The 26,885-nt window shown below is 41.8% G+C and overlaps 1 protein-coding gene across 7 annotated transcripts in view; it reads right to left on the reverse strand.

Annotated features, from left to right (window-relative positions):
- Window positions 1-10,703: 10,703 nt before the first annotated feature.
- Window positions 10,704-26,885, reverse strand: part of sptan1 (spectrin alpha, non-erythrocytic 1) — a 307,457-nt gene continuing 291,275 nt past the window's right edge. For all 7 annotated transcript variants that reach the window (XM_077498154.1, XM_077498152.1, XM_077498151.1 and 4 more), the window contains 4 exons: window positions 11,620-11,673; window positions 11,388-11,534; window positions 11,164-11,311; window positions 10,704-11,080 (listed from right to left, as the gene is read on the reverse strand). In XM_077498154.1, the coding sequence (XP_077354280.1) occupies window positions 10,955-11,080; window positions 11,164-11,311; window positions 11,388-11,534; window positions 11,620-11,673 (475 nt within the window). In that variant the 3' untranslated portion in view covers window positions 10,704-10,954. The remainder of the gene's footprint in view (window positions 11,081-11,163; window positions 11,312-11,387; window positions 11,535-11,619; window positions 11,674-26,885) is intronic.

Below are 26,885 nucleotides of genomic sequence, written 5' to 3' on the forward strand. Positions count from 1 at the left end.
GACAATGAATTAAGATGTAGCATCTGCTTGTCAACTGTACAGAAAAGTCAGAACATTGAGATGGGAAACTTGTTTGTTTGTTTGCCTTTGAGGGACCAACTCCAGAGTCTCTTAGAAAATCAGCCCATTATGAACAGTGTGTCACAGCAAAACAGAGATGTTTTTACTGATATCTATGATGGGAAGTTGTACAAACGTCTGAAATCTCTTAGTGATTCTTTTGTGTCACTATCCTTCAATTGTGATGGTGTGCCTGTATTTCAGTCATCTAAATTTAATATCTGGCCATTACTATGCTGTATTAATGAATTACCTCCCGTGAAAAGAGATAAGCATGTTCTATTATGTGCTTTGTGGTTTGGTTCATCTAAGCCAATAATGACCAGCTTTCTCAAACCTTTTGTAGAGGAATGTAAAAGTCTTGCCCAGATTGGCCTTTCTTGGCATGATCCAGCAGATAAATCAGCTAAAACTGTAAAGGTATACGCATTGTGCGCCATTTGTGATGCAGTAGCACGGCCGTTGTTACAAAATTTCAAACAGTTCAATGGAGAGTATGGATGTAGTCAATGTCTTCATCTCGGTGAACAACTAAGGAAAGGTAATGGTACTGTGAGAGTGTATCCTTTCAAGGAGGGCATTCCTGAACTTAGACAACATGATACAACTGCAGAAATAGGTCAAATAGCTGGAAATAATGGTCACAGTGTTTTGGGTATTAAGGGCCCATCTCCAATAGTTGACTTGCCACATTTTGACCTCATCAACGGTGTGGTTCCTGATTATATGCATTGTGTATTGCTGGGGGTTTGCAGACAAATGTCAACTTTATGGTTTGATTCTAAATATCATAATCAGCCATGGTATATTGGGTTGAACACCGCAGGAGTGGATGAAACTTTACTGGAAATCAAGCCTCCGAGTACTTTTTCACGAAGCCCACGGTCTATTGTTGAGAGAAGGTTTTGGAAAGCACATGAGTGGCAGAACTGGCTGTTATACTATAGTGTGCCAGTCCTAAAGGGCATACTCCCAAGCAAATACCTTTGTCATTGGGCATTGCTTGTGGAGGGTGTAAGCATTTTGTTAGGGTCACAGATTAACCAAGAAGATATTGACCATGCACGAAACTCCCTTGAGCTTTATGTTAAGTCTGTTCAGTGTTTGTTTGGTGAAGGGCAAATGACATTTAATGTACACTCACTCCTACATTTGAGCAATAGTGTTGAGAACTTGGGCCCTCTCTGGGCCCAGTCAGCTTTCATGTTTGAAAACTATAATGGGTATTTGCTTAAGCAAGTAAAAAGCAGCAATGCAGTACCTCAGCAGATATGTAAAAGAGTCGCTTGGTCTCGTGCATTGCCACAAATAGCTAATGCATGTGCGCAAAGTGAAGTTTCACCTGAAATGAAGTTATTCCTCCGAGAAATGACCTCAACTAAACATCAAGTAAGAAATGCTGCAAGATTTGACAAAGTGACAGCTCTTGGGGTGCCAAAGATAGGGAAAGTATCTGAAAAGGACCTGATAGCATTGCATGGTTTTGTAACCCCAGGCTCCATTGTTCGATATTATAGCAGAATAGTTGTTATTAATGGAGAGGTCATTCACAGTGGTGCTTATGCAAAGACAAAGAAAAGAAACAACAGTGTGGTGATTTTGAAAGATGAACACATTTTCAAAATTTCATATTTTTTCAGTGTGAATGAAGATCAGCATTTATATGCAGTAGGCAAGGTTGGAAATTGCACTGTACAGAAACTGGTTCAAGGGAAGAGTGTAAAAACCTCAATGACCTTTGTTAAGACTGTTCATTTTCCAACTGGCTTTGAAAGAGCTATTGATAGCAATGAAATAATAAGACCATGTGTTTACATAAATTGTGCATCTGGTCCTATTGTTTGTGAAGCTATCATGACGTACTATTGTTAAGAACAAAAATGAGATTGTGTTGTACAGTATTGTAATAAAATTGTGAAAAATTGAAAGTATCCATCCATCCATCCATCCATTTTCTTGACCGCTTATTCCTCACAAGGGTCACGGGGGCTGCTGGCGCCTATCTCAGCTGGCTCTGGGCAGTAGGCGGGGGACACCCTGGACTGGTTGCCAACCAATCGCAGGGCACACAGAGATGAACAACCATCCACACTCACACGCACACCTAGGGACAATTCGGAGCGCCCAATTAACCTGCCATGGATGTCTTTGGAATGTGGGAGGAGACCGGAGTACCCGGAGAAGACCCACGCGGGCACGGGGAGAACATGCAAACTCCACCCAGGAAGGTCCGAGCCTGGACTCGAACCGGAGACCTCAGAACTGGGAAGCGGACGTGCTAACCACTCGACTACCGTGCCGCCAAATTGAAAGTATGTTTTAAGTTATTAAAACAAAAATACTTGTAATATATATATGCATTTCATGAATATTTGACTTTTTATTGTTGTATTTATCTTGATTTATCAAAGAGTAGATTTAGTTGGTTGTCAACATACAGCTGTGCTCATAAATTAACATATTCACCCGAGAGGTATGTAAACTTATGAGCAACTGTACAAAGTATACATTTGAGTTACAGCTGTCAAATATATATATATATTTTTTAATCAGGTTAATCACATTTTAGAATTTTGATTAATCACGATGAATCACTTAATTAAAAAGGCTTTTTATTTTAATTTTTTTTTCATTTTCTGAACCGCTGGCTGCTCACAAGAGTCGCCGGGGGTGCTGGAGCCTATCTCAGCTGGCTCTGGGCAGTAAGCAGGGGACACCCTGGATTGGTTGCCAGCCAATCGCAGGGCACACAGAGACGAACAACCAACCATCCACACTCACAAGCACACCTAGGGACAATTCGGAGCACCCAATTAACCTGCCGTGCATGTCTTTGGAATGTGGGGGGAGACCGGAGTGCCCGGAGAAGACCCATGCGGGCACGGGAAGAACATGCAAACTCCACTCAGGAAGGCCGGAGCCTGGACTCGAACCCGAGTCCTCAGAACTGGGAGGTGGATGTGCTAACCAGTCAGCCATGTGTTAACTCTTTTGAATTTTAATAAGGACGTCTTCAACATTTTTTGAACCACTTGCACGCACATCCTCTTTTTCTCAGCAGTTAATTACTTGCATAATTTAAAATGGAAAAAAAAATGACCCCGATAGTTTGCCATGAACAAATATTTTGAATGATCATCCACAGTCAAAATTAATAGAGATTAATCTGCGTTATTACATGATTAATGCGATCATTTCTTGTGATCAATTAATTAGTTAACGCTTTAACTTTGAAAGCCCTAATTTAAACACAACTGTGCATAATGGCATGCCATATATATTTGCACAAGAACAGCAGTGATATAATTTAAGTAGGTTCTTTTTATACAAAATATATAAGACTTGGTATTGCATTGGGCATGTCTGACACGCATGATTTTAAACATACATAAATTGTATGCATTTTGTATTTGGGAGTTTTGTGACATATAAAATCCACATAGAATTCTGTTAAAACAGATAAGATTCATATGCAATTTTTATAGGACTTTTTCATATGGGTGGCCTTATTTAAATAACACTTAAGTTTCTTCTAACATTTCATACTAAAACAAACGTATCATTCCTGCTGATATGGTATCTGACTGATGTTAATTTACAGTACTCTAAGCTAAAATATCGGATCGGAAGTAGAAAGCGTTGCATCGGGACACCCCTACTGATATGGTATCGGACTGATATCGGTATCGGACAGTACTTGAGGCTGAAATATCGGTATTGGATCGAAAGTGGAAAAAGGTGTATCGGGACACCCCTAGCACACTTAATATTCATGTGGCTAGCGAGGGGATCAAACTTGGTGGGCCAGTCATGCTAGACGGATGTAAACGAGATGTCTACTGCGCTAAATCTACTCATTCTGTCCGAGAATGATATCACTGATGCCAAATTTACTGGTATAGACATCGAAGAACATACTAATGTTCAGTTGAAGAGACGGTTTGTGTGTAGGGGGCTGAAAAAGGCGAGGAAAAGAGCCGACCTGGTAAAAAAAATAAAATACAAAAACATCGTCCTACGCAACCGACACTGACATGCTCCAGTTTCAACACAAGTTTTGGTGCCTTCACCATACACAGCGTGGCTTTTCCCCGGTGTGGTCAATATTCCCCCAGGCTGTAGGAGGCAGTGAAGAGCGTCTACAGCATATGAACAATACTTCACCCCGTTAAAAGTAGAAAACTATTCTATTTTTTTTCCCGTTTATTTATTTATTTTCAATAAACTTACAACTTTGGAAATTTGGGGTGAATGGTCTACATATATTTAACAAAATAAATGCAAACAGAATCGGGAAGTAGAAAACACTTGTTTACGACAGCGTTTGCTCGTCCGCCATATTTTTTTTGCGCGGACCGTTTGTGTGTCCCTGGGAACCACCCGGCTCCTAACCAGCTTGAAACTCCAGCGGAGGCCGGCCAGTGTGGGGAAAAATGCGGCTGTCTGACTGACGGGATCCAGACCTTCCCGCCGCTTAATTATGCTGCAAGCCGAGCCACTTGGAGCGGGACCGTGGGCAGAACTTGGAACGGTATGAGCTCCAGACCCAGAGGGAGGTGTTCACCGGGAACAGAAACACCTATTCAGGCTTGCTGCAGCGAACCCCCGGGCGAGCCTTCGTCCACCAGTTTAATATGCTATCTGCCAATCATGTAAACATTGTTTTGTTGTGCATTTATAAGGCTGGGAAGCGCTAGGAGTATGTAACTGGCTAAAGTATTAGCGGTCTAAATTCCGATTTCTAATTAAACACAACATTCACTGTTAAAAAAAGAAAAAGTGTTCACTGTGAAAGATAGAATGAATAATATTCAGTCGGTGTTTGTAACTCATCATTTGCAGGTTGGAGCCTTGCTGTGGACCTTTTTTTTTTTTTCAATGTCCACCACAGGTTTTCAATTGGGTTGAGATCTGGGCTATTCGCAGGCCACGACATTGACTGGATGTGTCTTTCTCCAAGGAATGCTTTCAGTTTTTGCTCTGTGGCATCTTGGAAAATGATTTCATCATCCTCAAACATTTTTTTTCAATTGAAGGGATAAAAACGCCGTCCAAAATGTCAATGTAAACTTGTGCATTTATTGAAGATTTAACCACAGCCATCTCCCCAGTGCCTTTGCCTGACATGCGGCCCCATATCATCAAGGACTGTGGGAATTTTGATATTTTCCTTAGGCTCTTTGTAAATCTCACTGGAACGGCACCAAATAAAAGTTCCAGCGTCATGACCTTGTCCAATGCAGATTCGTCACTCATCACTGAAGATAACCTTCATCCAGTCATCCACAGTCCATGATTGCCTCTTCTTCGCCCATTGTATCTTGTTCTTTTTTGTTTAAGTGTCAATGATGGTTTCATTTTAGCTTTCCTGTATGTAAATCCCATTTCCTTTAAGTGATTTTGCACAGTTCTGTCACATACATTGACTCCAGCTTCCTCCTAATTCTTCATTTGTCTTGTTGTGCATTTTCTGTTTTCAAGACGGAAAGCATCAATTCTGTCTGCCTTGCTGAGTTGGAGTCTTCAGGAAGGGGGTTTATTCAAATTCTGATCTAGAGTTACAAATTTCGACATTTCAACCTTAAACACATCAGTAGGTCACCGGAGGAGACTTTTGCCGTGGCAAAAGTGGATTGTGGTCTTTATGAAACTGAGTATGACGTCATCCAAAAATAGCGTAATAATTTATGTAAATTATGTTGCTGAATTTTAGTTTTGAAAGGCAACAAATTTACTATATATGACTAAATATTTCCCCCTTCCCACGGGCTCACCACCGGTGGGAGGGGCCAAAGGGGTCGGGTGCAGTGTAGGCTGGGTGGCAGCCAAGGGAGGAGACCTTGGCGGACCGACCCCCGGCTACAGAAGCTGGCTCTTGGGACATGGAACGTCACCTCTCTGGCAGGGAAGGAGCCCGAGCTGGTGTGCGAGGCCGAGAAGTTCCGACTAGACATAGTCGGACTCGCCTCCACACACAGCTTGGGCTCTGGTACCAGTCCTCTTGAGAGGGGTTGGACTCTCTTCCACTCTGGAGTTGCCCACGGTGTGAGGCGCAGAGCAGGTGTGGGCATACTTATTGCCCCCCGGCTCGGCGCCTGTACGTTGGGGTTTACCCCGGTGGACGAGAGGGTAGCCTCCCTCCGCCTTCGGGTGGGGGGACGGGTCCTGACTGTTTGTGCATATGCACCAAACAGCAGCTCAGAGTACCCACCCTTTTTGGAGTCCTTGGAGGGTGTGCTGGAGAGCGCTCCCTCTGGGGACTCCCTCATCCTACTGGGGGACTTCAACGCTCACGTGGGGAATGACAGTGAGACCTGGAGGGGCGTGATTGGGAGGAACGGCCCCCCTGATCGGAACCCGAGCGGTGTTCTGTTATTGGACTTCTGTGATCGTCACGGTTTGTCCATAACGAACACCATGTTCAAGCATAAGGGTGTCCATATGTGCACTTGGCACCAGGACACCCTAGGCCGCAGTTCGATGATCGACTTTGTAGTCGTGTCATCGGATTTGCGGCCGCATGTTCTGGACACTCGGGTGAAGAGAGGGGCGGAGCTGTCAACTGATCACCACCTGGTGGTGTGTTGGCTCCGATGGTGGGGGAAGATGCCAGTCCGACCTGGCAGACCCAAACGTATTGTGAGGGTTTGCTGGGAACGTCTGGCGGAATCCCCTGTCAGAAAGAGTTTCAATGCCCACCTCCGGCAGAGCTTCTCCCTTGTCTCGGGGGAGGCGGGGGACATTGAGTCCGAATGGGCCATGTTCCGCGCCTCCATTGTTGAGGCGGCCGATCGGAGCTGTGGCCGTAAGGTGGTCGGTGCCTGTCGCGGCGGCAATCTTCGAACCCGCTGGTGGACACCAGCGGTAAGGGATGCCGTCAAGCTGAAGAAGGAGTCCTATCGGGCCTTTTTGGCCTGTCGGACTCCGGAGGCAGCCGACAGGTACCGGATGGCCAAGCGGAACGCGGCTTCGGCGGTTGCTGAGGCAAAAACTCGGACATGGGAGGAGTTCGGTGAGGCCATGGAAAACGACTTCCGGACGGCTTCGAGGAAATTCTGGTCCACCATCCGGCGTCTCAGGAGAGGAAAGCAGTGCACCATTAACACTGTGTACAGTGGCGATGGGGTGCTGCTGACCTCGACTCAGGACGTCGTGAAGCGGTGGGGGGAATACTTCGAAGACCTCCTCAATTCCACCAACACGTCTCCTTTTGAGGAAGCAGAGTCTGGGGACTCTGGGGTGGGCTCTCCTATCTCTGGGGTCGAAGTCACTGAGGTGGTTGGAAAGCTCCTCGGTGGCAGGGCCCCGGGGGTGGATGAGATCCGCCCGGAGTTCCTAAAGACTCTGGATGTTGTGGGGTTGTCGTGGTTGACACGTCTCTACAACATCGCATGGACATCGGGGACAGTGCCTCTGGATTGGCAGACCGGGGTGGTGGTCCCCCTTTTTAAGAAGGGGGACCGGAGGGTGTGTTCCAACTACAGAGGGATCACACTCCTCAGCCTCCCTGGTAAGGTCTATTCAGGGGTGCTGGAGAGGAGGGTCCGTCGGGAGGTCGAATCTCGGATTTAGGAGGAGCAGTGTGGTTTTCGTCCTGGCCGTGGAACAGTGGACCAGCTCTACACCCTCCACAGGATCCTCGAGGGTGCGTGGGAGTTCGCTCAACCAGTCCACATGTGTTTTGTGGATTTGGAGAAGGCGTTCGACCGTGTCCCTCGGGGAGTTCTGTGGGGGGTGCTTCGGGAGTACGGGGTGCCGGGCCCCTTGATACGGGCTGTTCGGTCCCTGTACGACCGTTGCCAGAGTTTGGTCCGCATTGCCGGCAGTAAGTCGGATTCGTTTCCGGTGAGGGTTGGACTCCGCTAAGGTTGCCCTTTGTCACCGATTCTGTTCGTAACTTTTATGGACAGAATTTCTAGGCGCAGCCGAGGCGTGGAGGGGTTCCGGTTTGGTGGCCTCAGCATTGCATCGCTGCTCTTTGCAGATGATGTGGTGCTGTTGGCTTCATCAGGCCGGGGCCTTCAGCTCTCACTGGAGCGGTTCGCAGCAGAGTGTGAAGCGGCTGGGATGAGGATCAGCACCTCCAAATCTGAGACCATGGTCCTCAGTCGGAAAAGGGTGGAGTGTCGTCTTCAGGTCGGGGATGAGATCCTGCCCCAAGTGGAGGAGTTCAAGTATCTTGGGGTCTTGTTCACGAGTGAGGGTAGGATGGAGCGGGAGATCGACAGGCGGATCGGTGCGGCGTCTGCAGTGATGCGGACTCTGTATCGGTCCGTCGTGGTAAAGAAAGAGCTGAGCCAAAAGGCAAAGCTCTCGATTTACCGGTCGATCTACGTTCCAACCCTCACCTATGGTCACGAGCTGTGGGTCGTGACCGAAATAACGAGATCCCGGATACAAGCGGCCGAAATGAGTTTCCTCCGCAGGGTGTCCGGGCTCTCCCTTAGAGATAGGGTGAGAAGCTCGGTCATCCGGGAGGGACTCGGAGTCGAGCCGCTGCTCCTCCGCGTTGAGAGGAGCCAGCTGAGGTGGCTCGGGCATCTGGTTCGGATGCCTCCTGGACGCCTCCCTGGGGAGGTGTTCCGGGCATGTCCCACTGGCGGGAGGCCGCGGGGACGACCCAGGACACGCTGGAGAGACTATGTCTCTCGGTTGGCCTGGGAACGCCTCGGGATCCCACCGGAGGAGCTGGTTGAAGTGGCTGGGGAGAGGGAAGTCTGGGTTTCCCTCCTGAAGCTGCTGTCCCCGCGACCCGACCCCGGATAAGCGGAAGAAGATGGATGGATGGATGGACTAAATATTTTTGAAAAAATAAATAAATATTAAAAAAAATAAATAGTGGACAAAGGGGCACTTTGGGCATCAGTGCCAAAATGGCACCCATAGCCCCCTCTCTGCACGTGCCTGGGGAAAATATTATATTCATGAAATAGAGCGCTCAAATGGTCTTGTATTTAATATGATACGTTTGGCTCTATAGGGTTTTTAAGCGTTTTCCTCATTAAGCAACGTGACAAATGTGCGTACCTATGGAGAGCAAGACAGTATGCCTTTAAAATCCAAAATACTGCGTCGATCACTTCCATATTTTCAGAGATTACTGTGTGTGATTAGTGTGTGCATGTGAATTTTGAACGATTGGTCGTATTTTTCTGAAATTAAGCCACGTTGGACCGCAGAAAACAGTGGACCAACACCAGTAGATGACAAACCAAGTCAAGCAATGTAGACTGCCTCTTCCTCTCTTCCTTCAGACGCTGGCACCTTGATTCCATATGCAAAATGTATTTAACATCATTGAACAAAACTTTCTGACTGGACTGTCTCAAAACAACATGAGACAATTGCAGCTCATTCAGAACGTTGCAGCTCGAGTTCTGACCAAAACAAAGATCAGAACTTATCACTCCAGTACTGAAGGATTTACACTGGCTCCCAATCAGCTGTAGAATCGATTTTAAAATTTTGCTATTCGTCTATCAATCACTTAATGGTTTGGGTCCTGAATATATCCAAGAAATGCTGATTGAGTACAAACCCAGCAGGGCTCTGAGATCTACAGATTTGGACCAACTAGTGGAACCAAGAGTTCGAAGCAAACATGGTGAAGCTGCATTTCGCTCTTATGATGCACACATATGGAATAGGCTGCCAACAGAAGTGAAGTCAGCCCCGAGTGTAAATGCTTTTAAATCCAGGTTAAAAACTGCTTCCCCCCCCCCCCCCATACCTTTGATTTAGGACTTTTAAATGGCTTTGTTTTTTTTTTTCTCATTATTTTTATTATTTTAAACTGACTTACAGCAAATGTTTTTAAAGTTTGCTGAATAATGTTTTAACATTGTCAATGTATGTTAAATTTTGTAACCTACATTTTTCTCTTCTTCCTCTGAATGTTAACTACTGTTTGTTGATGCTTACGTGTTGTCTTTCCATGTGTAAAGCACATTGAGTTGCCCTGTGTATGAAATGTGCTACACAAATAAACTTGCCTTGCCTTGCCTTTGGACTGTTCCGCAACAATAATTATCACGATATTGTGGGGATGTTGGCGATGCAAAATAAAAAAAAAAAAATAGACTCACGTTACTGTATAAACAACATTGTAAAAAAAAAACCAAAAAAACCCCAACACCCCTCATTTTGGGGTGGAAAATCCACAATACTGTTTTAAGGACTACTATAGACTCCTTCAGAGTTTGTAAACAATGTGATGCAATTTAAAGGGTGGGGCTTAGCTGGAGGCAAAAGCACCTCAGTGGCGTGTGGTTCTCTGTTTTAAGGACTACTATAGACTCCTTCAGAGTTTGTAAACAATGTGATGCAATTTAAAGGGTGGGGCTTAGCTGGAGGCAAAAGCACCTCAGTGGCGTGTGGTTCTAACACTGGTCAGCATATTTTCACAGAAAGTTCATGTCGGAAAGGACGTGGAAAACGGCCATTTGATTTAATATGTGAGTAAACTGATACAAATAGAATAGAATAAACAGACAACCAGCAATGTTTACTTCTAGCTGCACTTCGTTGCCTCCAGCGGTTGTTCTTGCCGTCCACTAAACACCGTGACCTCATCGTGACGTAGGCCATGAAGGGGTCCATTGCATGGCCATGTCATGTCAACAAACATAAAAACAACAACCAGATTTCCAGCTGCATACCAACATTTATTGAAGCACTGCAGTTACGCTATTAGGCAGGCTATTACGTCAAAACAAGTCGTTTAGTTAAATTGCAATGTAGAGAGACACTATTCTAACAAGCAAATAATAATTACGAGACATTGAGGGATGCACACACACAATGGATACTGATAATTCATGTCAGTCATGCAGTTTAGAATGAGTATGTATGTGTTTGACATTCATGCTATCTAAGTTGGTGACTGGGCAAAGGATTAGTTAACAAAGAGTGAGCGGGTGAATTCAACAAAGTCAAACGATGATGGCAGCTCACGGCCCTTATTATCAAGGTAGGGCTTCATATGCGAGAGGCAATAGTCTGCTTGCTCCTTGGTCAGGTTCTGAAAAGATGGAATCAAAGTCAATTTGAAGCTTAAAAGCAGTTTACACACAGACTGTCAAGTGAGCAATGAACACATCTGACCTGGTAGAGTTCTTCTTTAGTAACGTAGGGTCTGTTCTCAGTACTTAAAGCTCGGAATGCACTCTCAATCTCTTCACTGGATTTAACGTTTTCTGTCTCTCGGCTGATCATGAAGGCCATGTACTCTTGTAGTGACACGTTGCCATCCCTGGAAAGATATCACAATTAACAATAATGATGCGATGTTAAGAGACTTGGCTGCCCGACATGCACGAGCAACAGACCTGTTTGGATCCACACTGTCAAGAATTGTCTCAAACTCAGGATCAGGTTCACCCTCTTCAACCATCGGCAGGTCGTAACCTAGTGAACGCAGGCACGACTTGAACTCCTGGTGGTTCAGACGTCCAGACTTCTCCTTGTCAAAGTGTCTGAAAACCACATTTAGATAAAGATGTGTGAGGTTAGCGAAGGAATCCACGTAACTTGAGCCCAAGCAACTTCAAACCGACATACTTGAACATCATGCTGAACTCCTTCAGAGCCTCCTCGGTCACCCCAGTAGTGTTTCTGAAAATAGAGACAAAAGTGTTTAAGTTACATCAGTTGAACCAGGTTTGGTGGGCTTTAACTTGGGGGTCCGCAAGATAATAGTGCGTCTCATCTGTAATTCCCCCTAATTTCCAGGACAAGAGAGAACGTAAAAATCATGATCAAAAATAATTTCCAGTTTAATACATTTTGTATAAACTTTATTTAGACGTACGCCGCCATTGTTATGAACGTTGCAACGCATTCAGGGGTAGATTCACTAAGAATGCTCTGCGTCCGGTAATAGCGCGAAATGTTGCACCACAACTGCACCCGCAGTCTGCGCCCAGTTAGCCACCTATTCACTAAGGATATTGCTCTAATCATATACCGGAGCAAACACGCCCACAAAACTGACATCTTGGAGCAAATTTGCACTTGATTTACCAGACATGGCAAAGGATTTGCGCACTACATTGTAGTATAGTAACAGTTGCAAGAAAGATGACATCAGAAAGCGAGGTTGGACCGAGATTAAGCGTTTTCCTCATTTAGCACCATTAAGCTGTACAGAGCAGAGAGGACGACGACGATGTCATTCATTCATAAATACAAATCATTGGTACGATCATTTATTAAAAATATATTTTCAGAGGTTGATGTTGATTAACTGTTCCTGAAAGGACTTACGTGTGATGTTGTGCCCCCCTCACACAACAATGTATGCACACAGTATCTGGCACATAAAAATGATCGTAAAAGGAACGATGAACACTCTTGAATGCGTCTGTTGAATGATGAGAGCGTGACTGTCCGGATCGCACGTTGTTTCTTTTGGAAAGCTACGAGGGTTACCTTGTATCCTGATAGGAGTTTCACATTGCTCAGCAGAGAACCACCACCATTCTATGTCATTACGCACTGAATGCATTGCGACGTAAATAAAAATGTAATAATGTTTCTACAAAATGTATTAAAATGGAAATTATGTTTGAAAAACAAATCTCATAGTTGTTAGTAACAACCAAATGAGTAATATAGAGCAAACTTGTCATGACAGTCGGAGTTCCTTTTAATACTTCTTACGTATTCTATTTTATTCCCCACAATTTTTCATCCTGTTGCTACTTACACATTTTTCAAGCGATTGTTTCCCTTACAACTTCAAGATATTCCAAAAATTACTGTTTTCAGTTTTCACTCCAAAATTCCACATTCATGCCCAATGGCACATTCAACATTACACATTTACATAATTTTGAAAACATTTAATGCATTCAATTCGCCTTGTGACGATTTTCAACATTTCAAAAATTACTTTTGTAATGATTATCACCTCTAACCTTTAATCTCGACTTTTTTTTTTTTTCCCCAATGTGTGTGTGTGTGTGTGTTTCCTTTTGTGGAGTTACCCCCTGGTGATTTCAAAGAAACCATGTCCTATGAAGTGCCAAATGCCAAAACACAAAACACATTTTTTATAACACCCCGACACGTGTCCAGACAACACTTATGGCCTTGCTGTAACGTGGGCCATCTGGGAGACTGGAACATCTTATCCGCATGGGTCCAAAACCACACCATGTGACAAGAGCGACCCCCAGCGGTCACAAATGGAACTAGAGCTGCGAGCAGCTATAAAGGGCCCTCGCAACCCGGGCAACGTTGGGGTATTTGCATGTCGGGGTACTGGCATGTTGGGGTACTGTTTCATAGGAAACCGTCTAAATTGTAAATGTTTTTGACATGCTTTGTGTTTGCAAAGTTTCATGGAAGGCCAAAAATGATGCACAATTAAAATAAAATCAAAATGGATTGGCACATGGCTATAGAATAATTTTTGGAAGTATTAGGCTGATAGGTATGCCTCCCAATATTCACACATCTAGCTGAACCATATAATCGGATATACTTCATAAAAATAACTAGACGGCGCTATTGAGCCATTTATTACAAATTGCACACAAATTATAAAATATTTATGTTCGTGAGAGATCTGATCTGTGTGCAAAATTTTGTGAGTTTTTGCCCATGTTTAGACTCTCCAAAAAAAAATTCTTTGCAAACAATGCATCGCTACAGCAAAGGCGTGTGACAAAATAAAAACATTCAATAACTTTTCATCTTAAATATCTTAAGATGAAACATGCCAAAGAATGAAGACAATGTGATAAGTTTTGCAGAAAATATGACCCCTATAAAAGGCCCCAAAAAGTGGCTACAAATACCAAAGTAAATCAAAATGTCAGACTTCCTGTTTGGTTTAGCATATGGTTCCAAGAGACTTTTTTTGTACATCGTGGGCTGTTACATATGTCTCCAAATTTTCGTAGCTCTAGCTGCTTCGTACAACTGGGAATGCTTCATTAAGAAGGATTTTTTTTCCTTTACAAACAAGTGCATGCCACGACAACAGCGTGCGACGAAATAAAAAGCTTTCAATAAATTTTCATCTTCAACATCTTAAGATGAATCACACCAAGTTTGGAGATGATCGGATAAACTCTGTAGGAGGAGTTCGTTAAAATAAGACCCCTATGAAATGGCCCAAAAAATTGCAACACGTTCCAAAGTAAATCAAAATGGCGGACTTCCTGTTCGGTTTAGCATATGGTTCAAAAAGAGTTTTTTGTACCTTGAGGGCTGTTACATATGTCTTCAAATTTTGGTAACTCTAGGTGAAATGTACAGCCGGGAATGCTTCATTAAGTTAGAATTTTGAAACACAAAATTTGATGCCTCCCCTCTGGCGGACTTCCCGTTAGGTTTATTATATGGCACCAACAGGCTTTTTTGTAGATCATAGTCTGTTACATATGTGTACCAATTTTCGTAGCTCTAGATTAAACGTACCACCGGCAATGCTTCGTTAAGTAAGAATTTTGAAACTGTAAATTTGATGCCCCGCCACCGTCATATAGTATGTCAAAAACTTTAGATTTTTTACCATGATGTTGTCCCAGGTGTTGAGATGGTACAGCCCAAGTTTGAAGTCAATCGGGTTAACCGTGTAGGAGAAGCGGGCAAAAGTATGACCCCTGTAAATGTGCAAAAATGGGCCAAAATTGGACATTCAAATACTCATACCTCACTTCCTGTCTATTTTAGGGTACACATATATCAAAGAGGTTTTTGTTCATCTGGATGTGCTACAGGTGCCACACAATTTTCATAGCCATAGGACAATCGTAGCGGGACAGGGATCCGTTAAACCTATGTAGGTGGCGCTACAGAGCCATTTTTCTGTTATCATGTATGGCGACTTTAAAATATCAAATTTTTCGCCAGACCCGATCTGCGTGGAAAGTTTGGTGAGTTTTCGTTCATGTTTAGTGCCTCAAAAATGTGGTTGTTTGCGGAAAAGAATAATAACAAAGAAAAAGAAGAAGAAGAAGAATAACTAGAGCTGCGAGCAGCTATAAAGGGCCCTCGCAACCTGGGCCACGTTGGGGTACTTGCACGTCGGGGTACTGACATGTTGGGGTACTGTTTCATAGGAAACCGTCTAAATTGTAAATGTTTTTGCCATGCTTTGTGCTTGCAAAGTTTCATGGAAAGGCCAAAAATGATGCACAATTAACAAAATAAAATCAAAATGGTTTGGCACATGGCTATAGAATAATTTTTGTAGGTATTAGACTGATAGGTGTGCCTCCAAATATTCACACATCTAGCTGAATCATATAATCGGAAATACTTCATAAAAAATGTCTAGAGGGAGCTATTGAGCCATTTATTACAAATTGCACAACAAATCTCTAAAATATTCATGTTCTTGAGAGGTCTGATCTGTGTGCAAAGTTTTGAGTTTTCGCTCATGTTTAGACTTTTAAAAAAAGAAGCATTTTTCTTTGCAAACAATGCATCGCTTGAGCAAAGGCGTGACAAACAATTTCAATAACTTTTCATCTTTAATATCTTCAGATGAAACACGCCAAAGAATGAAGACAATCTGATAAGTTTTGTAGAAAATATGAGGCCTATAAAAGGCCCCCAAAAATGGCTACAAATAGCAAAGTAAATCAAAATGGCAGACTTCCTGTTTGGTTTAGCATATGGCTTTAGAAACTTTTTTGTCAGTCTTAGGCTGATAGGTATCCCAATTTTTACAAATCTAGCTCAATCACACATTTCCAAAAGCTTCATAAAAATGTCTATAGGGCGCTATTGAGCCATTTATTGCAAATTGCACAAGAAATCTCTAAAATATTCATGTTTATGACAAGTCTGACGTGTGTGTAAAGTTTCATGAGTTTTCGCTCGTTTAGACAAAAAAAAAAAAAAAGCAGCATTTTACTTGGCAAATAATGCGTCGCTATGGGAACGGCTTGCGACAAAATAAAAAAAACTTTCGATAACTTTGCATCTTAAACATCTTAAGATGAAACACAACAAGTTGGAAGACAGTCGGATAAATTTCGTAGGAGTTCGTTAAAATGTGACCCCTAAAAAAGGCGTAAAGCAAAATGCCGGACTTCCTGTTTGGCTTAGCATATGGTTCTAAGAGACTTTTTTTGTACATCGTGGGCTCTTATGTATGCCTCCAAATTATCATAGCGCTAGGTGAAACGTACAACCGGGAATGCTTCGTTAAAGAGGAGTTTTTTAGCTCAAAATGTGATGCCCGGCCCCAAGGGACTTCCTGTTGGGTTTAGCACATGGCACCAAGAGACTTTTTTGTACATCGTGGGCTGTTACATTTGTCTCCAAATTTTCGTAGCTCTAGCTGCTTTGTACAACTGGGAATGCTTCATTAAGAAGGAATTTTTTCCTTTGCAAACTGTGCATGCCACGGCAACAGCGTGCGACGAAATAAAAAGCTTTCAATAACTTTTCATCTTCAACATCTTAAGATGAATCACACCAAGTTTGGAGATGATCGGATAAACTCTGTAGGAGGAGTTCGTTAAAATAAGACCCCTATGAAATGGCCCAAAAAATGGCAACACGTTCCAAAGTAAATCAAAATGGCGGACTTCCTGTTCGGTTTAGCATATGGTTCAAAAAGAGTTTTTTGTACCTTGAGGGCTGTTACATATGTCTTCAAATGTTGGTAACTCTAGGTGAAATGTACAGCCGGGAATGCTTCATTAAGTTAGAATTTTGAAACACAAAATTTGATGCCTCGCCTCTGGTGGACTTCCTGTTAGGTATAGCATATGGCACCAACAGGCTTTTTTGTAGATCATAGTCTGTTACATATGTGTACCAATTTTCATAGCTCAAGGTTAAACGTACCACCGGCAATGCTTTGTTAAGTAAGAATTTTGAAACTGTAAATTTGATGCCCCGCCACAGTCATATAGTATGTCAAAAACTTTAGATTTTTTACCATGGTGTTGTCCCAGGTCTTGAGATGGTACATCCCAAGTTTGAAGTTAATCGGATTAACCGTGTAGGAGAAGCGGGCAAAAGTATGACCCCTGTAAATGTACAAAAATTGGCCAAAATTGGACATTTAAATACTCATATCTCACTTCCTGTCTATTTTAGGGTACACAGATGAAAGAGGTTTTTGTTCATCTGGATATGCTACAGGTGCCACACAATTTTCATAGCCGTAGGACAATCGTAGCGGGACAGGGATCCGTTTAAGCTATGTAGGTGGCGCTACAGAGCCATTTTTCTGTTATCATGTATGGCGACTTTAAAATATCAAATTTTTCGCCAGGCCCAATCTGCGTGTAAAGTTTGGTGAGTTTTCGTTCACGTTTAGTGTCTCAAAAATGTGATTGTTTGCGGAAAAGAATAAAAACAAACTAGAGCTGCGAGCAGCTATAAAGGGCCCTCGCAACCCGGGCCACGTTGGGGTATTTGCACGTCGGGGTACTGGCATGTTGGGGTACTGTCAAATAGGAAACCATCTAAATTTTAAACGTTTTTGCCATGCTTTATGTTTGTAAAGTTTCATGGAAAGGCCAAAAATGATGCACAATTAACAAAATAAAATCAAAATGGATTGGCACATGGTTATATAGAATACTTTTTGAATATATTAAGCATGCCTGCCAATATTCACACATCTAGCTGAATCATATAATCGGAAAGACTTCATAAAAATGTCTAGAGGGCGCTATTGAAGCATTTATTGCAAATTTAATAAGAAATCTCTAAAATATTCATGCTTATAACAAGCCTGATGTGTGTGTAAAGTTTCATGAGTTTTTGCACATGTTTAGACCCAAAAAAAAAAAATCAGCATTTTACTTGGCAAACAATGCATCGCCATGAAACGGCGTGCGACAAAATAAATAACTTCCGATAACTTTGTATCTTAAACATCTTAAGATGAAGCACACCAAGTTTGAAGACAGTCGGATAAATTTTGTAGGAGGAGTTCGTTAAAATATGACCCCTAAAAAAGGCCACAAAAAATGGCTACAAATCCCAACGTAAATCAAAATGGCGGACTTCCTGTTTGGTTTAGCATATGGTTCCAAGAGACTTTTTTGTACATCGTGGGCTCTTATGTATGCCTCTAAATTATCATAGCGCTAGGTGAAACGTACAACCGGGAATGCTTCGTTAAAGAGGAGTTTTTTACCTCAAAATGTGATGACCGGCCCCTACGGGACTTCCTGTTGGGTTTAGCACATGGCACCAAGAGACTTTTTTGTACATCGTTGGCTGTTAAATTTGTCTCCAAATTTTCGTAGCTCTAGCTGCTTCGTACAACTGGGAATGCTTCATTAAGAGGGAATTTTTTTCCATTGCAAACTGTGCATGCCACGGCAACAGCGTGCGACGAAATAAAAAGCTTTCAATAACTTTTCATCTTCAACATTTTAAGATGAATCACACCAAGTTTGGAGATGATCGGATAAACTCTGTAGGAGGAGTTCGTTAAAATAAGACCCCTATGAAATGGCCCAAAAAATGGCAACACGTTCCAAAGTAAATCAAAATGGCGGACTTCCTGTTCGGTTTAGCATATGGTTCAAAAAGAGTTTTTTGTACCTTGAGGGCTGTTACATATGTCTTCAAATGTTGGTAACTCTAGGTGAAATGTACAGCCGGGAATGCTTCATTAAATAAGAATTTTGAAACACAAAATTTGATGCCTCGCCTCTGGCGGACTTCCTGTTAGGTTTAGCATATGGCACCAACAGGCTTTTTTGTAGTTCATAGTCTGTTACATATGTGTACCAATTTTCGTGGCTCTCAATTAAACGTACCACCGGCAATGCTTTGTTAAGTAAGAATTTTGAAACAGTAAATTTGATGCCCCGCCACCGTCATATAGTATGTCAAAAACTTTAGATTTTTTACCATGATGTTGTCCCAGGTGTTGAGATGGTACAGCCCAAGTTTGAAGTCAATCGGGTTAACCGTGTAGGAGAAGCGGGCAAAAGTATGACCCCTGTAAATGTGCAAAAATGGGCCAAAATTGGACATTCAAATACTCATACCTCACTTCCTGTCTATTTTAGGGTACACATATCAAAGAGGTTTTTGTTCATCTGGATGTGCTACAGGTGCCACACAATTTTCGTAGCCGTAGGACAATCGTAGCGGGACAGGGATCCGTTAAACCTATGTAGGTGGCGCTACAGAGCCATTTTTCTGTTATCATGTATGGCGACTTTAAAATATCAAATTTTTCGCCAGGCCCGATCTGCGTGTAAAGTTTGGTGAGTTTTCGTTCATGTTTAGTGCCTCAAAAATGTGGTTGTTTGCGGAAAAGAATAATAACAAAGAAAAAGAAGAAGAAGAAGAATAACTAGAGCTGCGAGCAGCTATAAAGGGCCCTCGCAACCCGGGCCACGTTGGGGTATTTGCACGCCGGGGTACTGGCATGTTGGGGTACTGTCAAATAGGAAACCATCTAAATTTTAAACGTTTTTGCCATGCTTTGTGTTTGTAAAGTTTCATGGAAAGGCCAAAAATGATGCACAATTAACAAAATAAAATCAAAATGGATTGGCACATGGCTATATAGAATACATTTTGAATATATTAGGCATGCCTGCCAATATTCACACATCTAGCTGAATCATATAATCGGAAAGACTTCATAAAAATGTCTAGAGGGCGCTATTTAAGCATTTATTGCAAATTAAATAAGAAATCTCTAAAATATTCATGCTTATGACAAGCCTGATGTGTGTGTAAAGTTTCATGAGTTTTTGCACATGTTTAGACCCAAAAAAAAAAAGCAGCATTTTACTTGGCAAACAATGCATCGCCATGAAACGGCGTGCGACAAAATAAATAACTTTCGATAACTTTGTATCTTAAACATCTTAAGATGAAGCACACCATGTTTGAAGACAGTCGGATAAATTTTGTAGGAGGAGTTCGTTAAAATATGACCCCTAAAAAAGGCCACAAAAAATGGCTACAAATCCCAACGTAAATCAAAATGGCGGACTTCCTGTTTGGTTTAGCAGATGGTTCCAAGAGACTTTTTTGTACATCGTGGGCTCTTATGTATGCCTCTAAATTATCATAGCGCTAGGTGAAACGTACAACCGGGAATGCTTCGTTAAAGAGGAGTTTTTTACCTCAAAATGTGATGACCGGCCCCTACGGGACTTCCTGTTGGGTTTAGCACATGGCACCAAGAGACTTTTTTGTACATCGTGGGCTGTTAAATTTGTCTCCAAATTTTCGTAGCTCTAGCTGCTTCGTACAACTGTGAATGCTTCATTAAGAGGGAATTTTTTCCTTTGCAAACTGTGCATGCCACGGCAACAGCGCGCGACGAAATAAAAAGCTTTCAATAACTTTTCATCTTCAACATTTTAAGATGAATCACACCAAGTTTGGAGATGATCGGATAAACTCTGTAGGAGGAGTTCGTTAAAATAAGACCCCTATGAAATGGCCCAAAAAATGGCAACACGTTCCAAAGTAAATCAAAATGGCGGACTTCCTGTTCGGTTTAGCATATGGTTCAAAAAGAGTTTTTTGTACCTTGAGGGCTGTTACATATGTCTTCAAATGTTGGTAACTCTAGGTGAAATGTACAGCCGGGAATGCTTCATTAAATAAGAATTTTGAAACACAAAATTTGATGCCTCGCCTCTGGCGGACTTCCTGTTAGGTTTAGCATATGGCACCAACAGGCTTTTTTGTAGTTCATAGTCTGTTACATATGTGTACCAATTTTCGTGGCTCTCAATTAAACGTACCACCGGCAATGCTTTGTTAAGTAAGAATTTTGAAACTGTAAATTTGATGCCCCGCCACAGTCATATAGTATGTCAAAAACTTTAGATTTTTTACCATGGTGTTGTCCCAGGTCTTGAGATGGTACATCCCAAGTTTGAAGTCAATCGGATTAACCGTGTAGGAGAAGCGGGCAAAAGTATGACCCCTGTAAATGTACAAAAATTGGCCAAAATTGGACATTTAAATACTCATATCTCACTTCCTGTCTATTTTAGGGTACACAGATGAAAGAGGTTTTTGTTCATCTGGATATGCTACAGGTGCCACACAATTTTCATAGCCGAAGGACAATCGTAGCGGGACAGGGATCCGTTTAAGCTATGTAGGTGGCGCTACAGAGCCATTTTTCTGTTATCATGTATGGCGACTTTAAAATATCAAATTTTTCGCCAGGCCCGTTCTGCGTGTAAAGTTTGGTGAGTTTTCGTTCACGTTTAGTGTCTCAAAAATGTGATTGTTTGCGGAAAAGAATAATAACAAACTAGAGCTGCGAGCAGCTATAAAGGGCCCTCGCAGCCCGGGCCACGTTGGAGTCCTTGCACGTTGGGGTACTTGCACGTTAGGGTACTGGCATATTGGAAGCAAAATTTCTTTGAAAATGGCATAATAAACGTTTACATGTATTTTTTTTGCCAGTGTGTGTCAAGCTCAACGGGTTTTGGGGATTGTTAAGACCTGCAAAAATCAGCGTCCTTTTTTATTTTTAGGCAATGAGTTGCCCTGATTGGTATTTTTTGTAAAAGTGTATATATACATCATCGCTCGTTGTACTCAGTGCACAATGTTACTTTTATTGTCCAAAGGGGCAATCAAAAATGAATAAAACAAAATGGAAACGTACATACGTTTGGATCGGTGTGAAGCCAGTGAACAATTTGAGTGGTGGAAACTAAAAGAATATTCATAAATGACTTAGTCATCACACTTAGAATGAGTTTACATTTTTTGTACAAAATACCGTATGTGGGTTGTTGTTTTTTTTTATATAAGCCTCAAGGGCTAGGTGGCGCTGTATTTATAACTGAATGTTGTCATCGAGATACCTTCAGGCCTTGATTATAAGCATACATGTCAAGTGTGGGATTTTTTTTGGAGCATGTACCGTGGAGTTATTAAGCATATCCTTCATTCACGATATTGCTTTTAATGTCCACAGAGGCTATCAAAAATAAATAAAAATATATATATGTTTGGATAAGTCTGATGCCAGTGAACATTTTGAGTGGTGGAAACTAAAAGAATATTCATAAATGACTTAGTTATCACACTCAGAATGAGTTTACATCTTTTGCACAAAATACCGTATGTGGGGTATTTTTTTTATGCCTCAAGGGCTAGGTGACACTGCATATATAACTGAATGTTGTCATAGAGATACCTTCAGGCCTTGACTCTAAATATACATTTCAAATATGGGATTTTTTGGAGCATGTACCTGGGAGTTATTAAGCATAGCCTTCATTGACGATATTGCTTTTAATGTCCATAGAGGCTATCAAAAATACATAAAACTAAATAACAAAAATATGTATGTTTGGTTAGGTCTGATGCCAGTGAATATTTTGAGTGGTGGAAAGTAAAAGAATATTCCTAAATGACTTAGTTATCACACTAAGAATGAGTTTACATTTTTTGTACAAAATACCGTAAGTGGGGTATTTTTTTTTCATGCCTCAAGGACTAGGTGGCGCTGCATATATAACTGAATGTTGTCATAGAGATACCTTCAGGCCTTGGCGATAAACATACATGTCAAGTTTGGGATTTTTTGGAGCATGTATCGGGGAGTTATTAAGCATATCCTTTTTCAGTGCGAAACACAAATTTTGATGCCCCGCCCTCATCATATAGTATTAACAAAAGTCAAGATTTTTCCGTCTGTTGTTGGCTCAGGTCTTGGCATGGTCCAGGTCAAGTCATAAGTCAGTCGGATAAAACGTGTAGGAGAAGTGGGCAAAAGTATGCCCCCTGAAAATGTGCAAAAATCGTCAAAAATGGGACATTCAAAAATTCGTAGCTCACTTCCTGTTCATTTTAGCATATGGGTCCAAGAGACTTTTTTGTAGGTCTTGGGCTCCCTCATACACCTAAAAATATTCGTCGTTCTTGCTTAAACGTACAACCGGGGCTGCTTCGTTAAAAACTTCTAGGGGGCGCTATTGAGTCATTTTTGTAAAAATAGCACAATCAACAATAAAATATTGCTCATTTTACCAGGCCAGATGTGTGTGCCAAGTTTCATGAGTTTCTGTGCATGTTTAGACCCTCAAAACTGGCGTTATTTTCTTGGCGAACAGCGCTTAGCCACACCCACAGCAATTCGCGAAAACTCACAAACTTCGTGTTGTGACATCATGAAGGCCGAAACCCTCATCAGCAAATATGAGGTAGGTCCAGTTAACGTGTTTGGAGAAAAACGTAGAAGAAAATTCGTAAGAAAAAAAATTGCCACTAGGTGGCGCTATCAGTTAGATGAAATATAAGTCAGTAGATGTCTTTAGGGCTGGACTCTCATCAAATGTGTGAAATTTTGAGAAGATAGGATCATCTCGGTCAAGTTAATGCAGCTTTTATTTTCACGAAAAATCTTCAGACTTTGCGTCACCGTAGCGGCCACGCCCTTTGGCGAAAAGTTACAATATTCGGTGTGGGGCATGATCAACATCTTAAGGCTTTTCTGACCAATTTTCAAATGGATCCCTTCAACAAGCTCAGCACAGTAGCTAAAAACGTAAAGTATGACATTTATTGTAACCACTAGGTGGCGCTATATGTATAACTGAATTTTATCATATAGATGTTTTCAGGCCGTGACTATTACGTTGCCTGAGAAGTTTGAGATTTTTTGGAGCTTGAACATGGGAGTTATTAAGCATTTGCTCTTTCTGGACAAATGAAATTATAAAGGCAATATTTGATGCCCCGCCCCCGTCATATAGTATTTCAAAAAGGCAAGATGTTTTGCCCAGTTGTTCTCTCAGGTCTTGAGATGATAAATGCCAAGTTTGAAGTCAATTGGATGAAAAATGTTTGCAAAGGGGGAAAAAGCATGACCACAGTGAATGTGCCAAAATAGGCCAAAATTGGACATAAAAAAATTCATAGCTCACTTTCTGTACATTTTAGCTACATGGTCCCAATAGACTTTTTTGTGCGTCTCGGGGTGCTACACGTGCCTGCCAATTTTTGTTGCTCTAGCTCAAACGTGCCGGGCTTGGTTTTTATTTTTCTACGCTAGGGGGCGCTATCGAGTCGCATTGTTATGACGACTTAATAATATCAAATTTTTCGCCGGGCCTGAGGAATGTGCAAAGTTCGGTGAGTTTTCGTGAATGTTTAGGTACCCAAAATCGCGATCGTTTGCGGAGAATAAAGAATAATAATAATAATAATAATAATAATAATAATAATAATAATAATAATAATAATAATAATAATAATTTTTACAAAAACAATAGGGACCTCGCAGCGGTCGCTGCTCGGGCCCTAATAATAATAATTCGAACGAAAAACAATAGGGACCTCGCAGCGGTCGCTGCTCGGGCCCTAACTAGAGCTGCGAGCAGCTATAAAGGGCCCTCGCAGCCCGGGCCACGTTGGGGTACTTGCACGTTGGGGTACTTGCACGTTGGGGTACTGGCACGTTGGGGTACTGGCAAGTTTAGGTACGGCACATTGGAAGCAGAATTTCTTTGAAAATGGCATGATAAACCTTGACATGTGGATTTTTTTTTTTTTTGTAAAAATACCGTTAAGTTGGTGTATTTTTTTTTATGCCTCTAGGGCTAGGTGGCGCTGTATATATAATGGAATGTTGTCATAGGGATACCTTCAAGCCTTGACTCTAAACATACATGTCAAGTGTGGGATTTTTTTGGAGCATGTACCGTGGAGTTATTAAGCATATCCTTCATTCACGATATTGCTTTTAATGTCCATTAGAGGCTATCAAAAATAAATAAAAAAGTACATGTTTGGATAAGTCTAATGCCAGTGAACATTTTGAGTGGTGGAAAGTAAAAGAATATTCATAAATGACTTAGTTATCACACTTAGAATGAGTTTACATTTTTTGTACAAAATACCGTATGTGGGGTATTTTTTTGTTTTGCCTCAAGGGCGAGGTGGCGCTGCATATATAACTGAATGTTGTCATAGAGATACCTTCAGGCCTTGACGATAAACATACATGTCAAGTTTGGGATTTTTTGGAGCATGTATCGGGGAGTTATTAAGCATATCCTTTTTCAGTGCGAAACACAAATTTTGATGCCCCGCGCTCATCATATAGTATTTCCAAAAGTCAAGATTTTTCCGTCTGTTGTTGGCTCAGGTCTTGGCATGGTCCAGGTCAAGTCATAAGTCAGTCGGATAAAACATGTAGGAGAAGTGGGCAAAAGTATGCCCCCTGAAAATGTGCAAAAATCGTCAAAAATGGGACATTCAAAAATTCGTACCTCACTTCCTGTTCATTTTAGCATATGGGTCCAAGAGACTTTTTTGTAGGTCTTTGGCTCCCTCATACACGTAAAAATTTTCGTAGATCTTGCTTAAACGTAGAATCGGGGCTGCTTCGTTAAAAATTTCTAGGGGGCGCTATTGAGTCATTTTTGTAAAAATAGTACAATCAACAATAAAATATTGTTCATTTTACCAGGCCAGATGTGTGTGCCAAGTTTCATGAGTTTCTGCGCATGTTTAGACCCTCAAAACTGGCGTTGTTTTCTTGGCGAACAGTGCTTAGCCACGCCCACAGCGATTCGCGAAAACTCACAAACTTCGTGTTGTGACATCATGAAGGCCGAAACCCTCATCTGAGCAAATATGAGGTTGGTCCAGTTAACGTGTTTGGAGAAAAATGTACAAGAAAATTCGTAAGAAAAAAAATTGCCACTAGGTGGCGCTATCAGTAAGATGAAATATAAGTTCGTAGATGTCTTAAGGGCTGGACTCTCATCAAATGTGTGAAATTTTGAGAAGATAGGATCATCTCGGTCAAGTTCATGCAGCTTTTATTGTCACGAAAAATTTTCGGACTTTGCGTCACCGTAGCGGCCACGCCCTTTGGCGAAAAGTTACAATATTCGGTGTGGGGCATGATCAACATCTTAAGGCTTTTCTGACCAATTTTCAACTGGATCCCTTCAACGAGCTCGGCACAGTAGCTAAAAACGTAAAGTATGACATTTATTGTTACCACTAGGTGGCGCTATATGTATAACTGAATTTTATCATATAGATGCTTTCAGGCCGTGACTATTACGTTGCCTGAGAAGTTTGAGATTTTTTGGAGCTTGAACATGGGAGTTATCACACTTAGAATGAGTTGACATTTTTTGTACAAAATACCGTATGTGGGGTATTTTTTTTTTCACGCCTGAAGGGCTAGGTGGCGCTGCATATATAACTGAATTTTGTCATAGAGATACCTTCAGGCTTTGACTATAAACATACATGTCAAGTTTGGGATTTTTTGGAGCATGTACCGGGGAGTTATTAAGCATATCCTTTTTCAGTGCGAAACACAAAATTTGATGCCCCGCCCTCATCATATAGTATTTCCAAAAGTCAAGATTTTTCTGCCTGTAGTTGGCTCAGGTCTTGACATGGTCCAGGTCAAGTCTAAAGTCAGTCGGATGAAATGTGTAGGAGAAGTGGGCAAAAGTATGCCCCCTGAAAATGTGCAAAAATCGTCAAAAATGGGACATTCAAAAATTCATAGCTCACTTCCTGTTCATTTTAGCACATGGGTCCAAGAGACTTTTTTGTAGGTCTTGGACTCCCTCATACACCTAAAAATTTTCGTAGATCTTGCTTAAACGTACAATCGGGGCTGCTTCGTTAAAAATTTCTAGGGGGCGCTATTGAGTCATTTTTGTAAAAATAGGACAATACATGATAAAATATTGCTCATTTTGCCAGGCCAGATGTGTGTGCCAAGTTTCATGAGTTTCTGCGCATGTTTAGACCATCAAAACTAGCGTTGTTTTCTTGGCGAACAGTGCTTAGCCACGCCCACAGCGATTCGCGAAAACTCACAAACTTCGTGTTGTAACATCATGAAGGCCGAAACCCTC

Source organism: Festucalex cinctus, chromosome 15 (assembly GCF_051991245.1).
Source record: "Festucalex cinctus isolate MCC-2025b chromosome 15, RoL_Fcin_1.0, whole genome shotgun sequence".
NCBI lineage: Eukaryota > Metazoa > Chordata > Actinopteri > Syngnathiformes > Syngnathidae > Festucalex > Festucalex cinctus.